A 7,294-nucleotide genomic window follows, 5' to 3' on the forward strand; every position below is an offset into this window, starting at 1 on the left:
AAAACTCAGGGAGGATTTTTTTTTTTTTTTTTTTCCTAGCACTCAGGCAAGAGGAAGCCTGCAAACAGTGACCCATTCAAGGGAGCCCTAGTGAGCTGTGTGATAGTACGAGGAGAGCCAGGTTACGACCAACAGAGCCAGCACCTGTCACCTGGGATACAGCCTTCCAAGGTTAAAGAGAATCTAAGATAACTCTTCTGCCTTCCCCCTAGGAAAAAGGACCAAATGCAGTGTGAAGCATGTCAGTGAGAGAAGAACATTCCAGAGGCTGCAGACCTGGCTTCTCTGTTTCATAGGTCAGGACCTGCCATTCTTTCAGTCACTTGGGTTTGACCTCTTTCAGGTCTGAACAAACATGAGAGACCTGGTGAATTTGCTCAGTCTGTCTCCAAAAAGAATGACTAAATGCTCACTCATTTTTCCATGGAATCCACTCTGTTCCTCCAATTAAAAACACATACGTAAGACTCACAGCAGTATTCAGTGAGAGTATCAGTTGTCAGTCACTCAATGGAAAGCTATTTCTTTTTTCTTTTTTTCCTTCCAGGAACTAGAGCTGACAAAATTGTGATAGCTCTAGGTCTTTGTTTTACAGTTAGGTAAGTGTGGAAAACTACATGTTACACATGCAACACGGATTAAAGGCTCTGAAAGCCCTGCATTAAAAATCCTGTGTAGCCAAGCATTTTCTAAGCTTACCGACCAAAGACCTTACCTTGATGCAGCCCACCTTCCCCATGTATGGTGGAGCACATTTTGAGAGACACAACTCTCTGCAGAAAGAACTTTGTACCATGTGGGGCTAGGTGGATTCAAGGCAAGGCCATCTCTTGCTAGGATTATTATAATTGCCAATTCTAGCCAGGATCCTAAAGTAATTATTTCACCATTCCAAGGTTCATTCCCTCTCCTCCAATCCATCCTTCAAATCTTTCTAAACACAAGTCTGTACAACCAATCGTTTCCTGAAAACCCCTGGAGCTCCCACTGCCTGTGAGGTTATGCCCAAACCCCTTAGGGTGATGTTCATTTTGACCCTAACCTTATTGTTCAACTTTCCTCCTGTGTCTTCTGACGTTCTAAGTACAGCAGATTGTTTGTTGCCTCCTAACCATTGTGGGTACAGGGAAGGAAAGAAGGGGGTTTGCTAAAAGGTGTCAAGGAGCTAAAACATGATGGAGGAAAGGGGGAAGGTGGGCGAGTAGACAGAGCTTTGGGATCAGATGAGTCCAGCTCCATTACTTACAAGAAGTGTGACCTTAGGCTAGCTATTTAATATCCACTGATAATAGAGTGGGATAATAATACCTCTCTTGCAGTCCCATCATGAGAATGGAATGAAGTACTCTATATAAAAAGCCTGGCGCATAGTAGGCAGTGAGTACGTGAAAGCTATGATTATTATGGACAGGATTTAATCACAGACCAGGTAGGAAGGAGAAGGAGGAGCCCAGAATGGGTGGATGGTGATGTCCATTACTCACTGAGGCTGGGGAAAGGGAGACAGGCAAGCTTGCTGGGGAAGACAGGTTTGGGACATGTTGAATCTGAGGTTCTGTGGGACACTGAAGTGAGTATGTTCACAAGGCAGTGGGCTACACATGAAGTTTAGGAGAGAGAACATGACAGTCAGGGCATTGTGGGTACATAATAAGGAAGTCAGTCATGGGATTTGATGAGAATCCTGAGGCAACGCTTGTGCAGTGAGAAGGGATCAGGGCCAACAACAGAATCCTGGGGCACATCTATATCCAGGGAGCAGAGAAAGATGGAGGAAGAGTACCCAGCAAAGGAAAGTGAGCAGGGGAAGCAGAGAAGTGAAGGTGAGCTGCAGAGCAGCTGGCACAGGAGCTCAAATGCTGCTGAGGCATCAAGTGAAATTGATCATGATGGGCCTATGGACCTTAGTGTCTAGAAATCATCGGTGATCTTTGTCAGACCATTTTCAGTGGAATGGTAGGGAGAGAACCATAATGAAGAGGGTTAAAATGTAAATTGAAGGGGAGGAAATGCTAGTGATTACTTATTCCAAGAAGCTTGGCTATAAGGGAGAGGTAGGGTACAACCTTTAGGGAATGTGGGACTGAAAGATGGATTTGTTTTAGAGATGGGAGGTGTGCTTAGGAGATAAAGGGCCAGTACAGAGGAGAGATGGAGGAAAAATGGATGGGAGAGGTCCTGAGAGATGGGAGGCATTGGGAGCTAGGGGACAGGTAGAGTGTGAAAAAGACATGGTATGGTGCCTCCCTCTAGGACCTCAGAGCCTAGAGGGGAGGACAGACGCGAAGCCCTTATACTATAGCTCTGCCACAGATATGTATGAGTCATTCTGCTGCGGGTGGGAGTAGGGTGAAGGTTCAGGAGTTGGAGAGGGATTCACAAGGATGACAGGAAAACTATTCTGTAAGTCAGGAAATGGGAAACTATGGATTGGAGAAAGTAGGAACATTGAGCCTATAAAAGAGAAAGCCAAGTGGAATGAAGCATGATGATAATTTCAATGGATGTGATAATTTTCACATGAAGTAAAGAACCATTCTATGGACAAGGAATTAAGTAGGCTTGAGGGAAAAAGCAGAGCCAATGGGTAGAAGTTGCAAGGACACACACTTCAGTGCCTTATTGTTGTTGTTGTTGTTGTTATGTGCCGTCGAGTCAAACCCGACTCATAGCGACCCCTCCTTGGGTTTCCAAGGCAGTATCACTACGGAAGTAGGATTGCCCAACCTTCCTTCCGAGGAGTGGCTGGTGGGTTTAATTCCAACACTAGGTGGAAGAGGCTGCTGGTCACTAGAGGTGATTCTGTGGTCACTGGAGCTCCAATTGGCACAGACATTGTGGAAGGGATTCCAGACAGGGGAGTGAGGGTGGACCTCTGAGGCCTTTCCCTTTCCAGCTCCAAGACTGGGAGATTCCCATGGTGTGCCTGGGTCTGCTAGCCAGACTGACAGGCTCCTGTGACTAGCATTCTGGCCTCACAAGGAAAACTCCCATCATCTAACAAGACAGTCACAGGAAGCTCAACTTCTAAGCAAACCTCTCAGAATAATAGGGCTATTCCTCAGTCACTTCTCTGATGGCAAGCCCAGGCCAGACAGAAAACACTTCAGGAACAGGTTGGATTTCCTCCTAAAATTCCCACTTTGTCTCAGTTCCTGGGCAATCACATAAATGGTGTCAGAAGTCCCAGTGCTGGGAAGAGAATGGTGACTGATCTGCTGACTTCTTGACCTCTTAAAGGTCAGTGGCCATTACTAACCTTGTCTTCTAGGACACACCAAGTCACTCCTCAACTGACTCATAATGCCCATGCACTTTTCTCAGCCACCAATCCCTGGCTGGCTTGCAGCTTCCACATTTATACCACCTCATATCTGCCCATAGATTGTGCATATTGAGTTGTCATCAGGCCATTGATGTGTTTCATGACGCATCTCTGGTTAATCCATTCCGATCTATCTATCCATTCAGGTGTACTACTGAGTAGTATTCATTCCATAGATTCTGTAGTTTAATCATCTATTGAACCTCTTCATTGTGTAAACTGCCCCTCTTTCATATTGTTGTTAGTTTCTGTGAAATTGGCTCTGACTCATAGCGACCTTATGTATAAAAGAATGAAATGTTGCCTGGTCCTGCTACATGATTGTTCGTATGTTTGTTAGTATGTTTGAGGCCATTGCTATGAGTATTGTGTCAGTCCATCTCATTGAGGGCTTCCTTCATTTCTGATGACTCTACCAAACATGATGTCCTTTTCTAGAGATTGTCCTTTCTGTCCAAAGTAAGTAAACCAAATTCTCACCATTCTTGCTTCCTAGGAGGATTCTGGCTGTATTTATCCTAAGATTGATTTGTGCATTTTCTGGCAGTCCACAATATATTTAATGTTCTTCTGGCTTTCTTTTTCACGGTCCATATTCTGTGTGTATATAAGGTGATTTGATCATGGCATGGGTCAAGTGTGCCAGTTTCCCCTCTCTTATAAACCAAAATCAAACCTGTTTCCATCAAGTCAGTTGTGACTCAGGGAGACCTCGGGTGTTTCAGAGTAGAATTGAACTCCATAGGCTTTTCTTGGCTGTAATCCTAATGGCAGCAGATTGCCAGGTCTTTCTTCCACAGTACTGCCAATCGCAGTACTGCCAAGCTCAATAGTTGAGTGTGAACTGTTTGCACCACCTAGGGATCATCATTTTATCACAGAACTGTCTAAATTCTACCTTGAGTTATGACTGTTAGTCTGGGGATGGAAGAGAAAATCCAGTCTGTGTCCTGTGGGTTTTCAGGACCCAAATGAACCAAAGTCAAGGAGGAGAAGAAAGGAAAAAGTAGGTGATGAACTAGATCAAAGCAGGCACTAGACCCAGAGTCCTTGAATGCAGGGATTGTGTCTAACTTACCACTGTATGGTACATGCTAGGCACCTTGTAAATATTTGAAGAAGAAGTTTTAACAGATCCCTTCTTGCACCCTTCTCTGTGGCAAATCAGCTTTAGACATCCATGATGGAAGACCAAACATGCTTCTACCTTGTGCTCTATTGTATGCCCAGTGCCCTATGATTGCCTGACTCAGTGAAGTGCCCTATGATTGCCTGACTCAGTGAATACTTGTTGAACAAATGAACGAATGAATGAATGTCAGATAATAGTCCCTCTCACAGGAGTGCTCCATAGCCTACAGGATATCACCAGGTCCTTGCAGAGCCACTCACTCCTCTGCAGGCCATAGCTGCAAAGTACCACAAAGTACCACTGCTTTTCTCATTATCTGTAATACTTTTTGTGATACAAATATATCACAAAAATATCCAAGCCCTCCCCTTTACTCCCCAAAGAGTCAAGTTAATACAAATAAGCACCACCTGCAAGGTGGGTCTTCCCAGCAAGGCTGGAAAAGCAGGCCAGCAGAGAGTCTATATTAAAAGAGCAAAGATTTTGGAGTCAGATGGAGTTGAGGCAAGTTTATTTGTAGCTGGATGATTTTAGAGAAGTTACATTTTCTTAACCTCACTTTCTTGATGCCTAAGGGTTGCTGTCATAACTAAATGTCAAGCATCCAGCATAGTACAGATTCTTTGTAAAAGTGAGTTTGCTACCTCTTTCCTGGAAAGAACATCATGACTTCTCAAGCCCAACTAAATGTTCCAGACTTCTGACTACCTGAGTCAACCTATCAGACTTGATAGAAACTTCAGGCAGGGCCATTAACAAGGCCCACATTGAATCTACACAAACAAGGCCCTAAGACCTGAACAGTAATTATTTGAGCATATGTTCAATATGCTCTTTTCCTCCCTAGTAGATTATAAGCTCCTTGAGAGCAAGATCTATTTCTGACATATTACTATGTACAATAACTATCCATTCAATGAATGAATGGATAGATTCACGAATTAATAAATAAGCAAATGGCTGAGCGCTATCTTGAACTGTTCTTTGATTATTTCATGTGTCCATGTTATAAATCCCAGGAAGAAATGAATTCCTCCAGGACAGATCTTCTCTTTGTATTGGCCACACTGAGGTACACAGAGAAGGCACATGATGAGTATGGACTAAATGGAAACTTGGAGTAGATTTCAAGAACAAGAATAACAGCAAAGAATTAAATAGGTTCTTCTTAATTTCCTGTTGCTTTTCTCATTATCTGTAATACTTAGTGGCTAACCTGCTGAACAACCATGGGAAAATAATTTTATTTCTGGGTCCCAGTTTCCCCATATACAGAGTGAGGGAGTTGGATCAAATGGGCAGGTTCTTTCTTGCTCAGGTACAAAGACAGTGATATTAGAGAGAGCCAGATGAGAAAATGAGAATGGTAAAATGCACATTGACCCATAGAAGGAATTCCTAAAATTCAGTGTATATGAAAATATTGAGCAATGATTATCTTTGTTGAGAGAGATCGAGAATCTAAACACACTCCTTAAGTATTACAACCAGGGCTTAGAGCTAACAGTGACACTGTTTATAGTCTTTTAAAATTCAGATAATATCCTCAATCTCTCTTTGTGGTCTGAATGCCATAAGGGATTTTCCATTATTAATATATCATTTTAAAAGCAACAGGAGAATCCCAGAGGCAAAGAGCTTTCAGCTTTGGCTCTGGAGTCTGCTGAGCTGTCTGGGGTTTGAGGTTTGTTGAGAAGCCTTCAGGGGGCATCCAGCTCTGGTGAATGATGAGGCAATAGACCTTCCTTACCTGCCAGAAATTAGAGTTTTAACTGTGGGATCTGTGCTGATCCCACTGTAGTCCCCTTTATGGTGAGGACAGATGGGACATTAACCCTGCCCAGAACAAATTGCAGAGAGAAGACATGCATAAGCTAGTAGAATAGCTTTCAGAAGACCTTCCTCCCATTTATCCTTGCCTACTGTGTAAAGAGGAGCTCTGGTGGCATAGTGCCTAAGGCACCTGACTGCTAACCAGAAGGCTGGCTGTTCAAACCTACCAGCCACTCCTTGGAAGGAAGACTTGGCAATCTACTTCTGTAGTGATACTGCCTCGGAAACCCAAGAAGGGGTTGCCATGAGTTGGATCTGACTCCACGCCAGTGGATTTTTGTTTTGTTTACTGTGTTAAGAAGGTATCTGGGGTATGTTGGGCTCTTTTTTCTTTTCATGTAACAAAACAGAAATAAAGAGTTTCCACTTTAGAGAGTGAGTTTGGAGTCAGATCACCTGGGTCTAACATTTACTGAATGTGTGACCTTGGCCAAGTTCACTAACATATCTGTGCCTCAGTTTTCTCATCTGTAAGATGTAGATTTGTTCAATAAGTGCTTATTGAAAATCCATCTGCATGAAGCATTGATCTAGGTGCCTGAGATATGGTAGTAAACAAAATAGACATAGATCATTCCGTGGAACATACATATTTAGTGGGAAAGGAAAATAATGTACCTACTTAATTCAAAACCAAACCCACTGCCATTGAGTTTATTCTGACTCATAGAGACCCCCATTGGGTTTTCAAGGCTGTTAATCTTTATGGAAGTAGATTGCCTTGTCTTCCTCAAGTAAAGCAGCTGGTGGGTTTGAACCACTGACCTGGTTAGTAGCCAAATGTCTTACCTACTACCACCAGAGCTCCTTCCTACTTAATAGAATTGTGTATTAAATGAATTAACGTATGTGAATTGCTTTATTGTCCATATGAGTGCTGTTTAGCCTAGCACCCAGTTCATTAGAGCATGAAAGGTAAAATGCTTACTTGCTACTTAATTTAGCTTTTTTTTTTTTTTTAATGTGTTTTTTGGCAGGAACGTCCTTTCTTCACACTTCTTATT

At 42.9% G+C, this 7,294-nt stretch overlaps 1 protein-coding gene across 1 annotated transcript in view; it reads right to left on the reverse strand.

Annotated features, from left to right (window-relative positions):
• The window catches only part of ME3 (malic enzyme 3), a 274,892-nt gene that overhangs the window by 36,606 nt on the left and 230,992 nt on the right, over nucleotides 1-7,294 (reverse strand). Inside the window, exon 9 of the mRNA XM_007946273.1 lies at nucleotides 3,431-3,455. Coding sequence (XP_007944464.1) covers nucleotides 3,431-3,455 — 25 coding nt within the window. The remainder of the gene's footprint in view (nucleotides 1-3,430; nucleotides 3,456-7,294) is intronic.

Source organism: Orycteropus afer, unplaced genomic scaffold (assembly GCF_000298275.1).
Source record: "Orycteropus afer afer isolate SDZICR_OR568_19922 unplaced genomic scaffold, OryAfe1.0 scaffold00154, whole genome shotgun sequence".
NCBI classification, from domain to species: Eukaryota; Metazoa; Chordata; class Mammalia; order Tubulidentata; family Orycteropodidae; genus Orycteropus; species Orycteropus afer.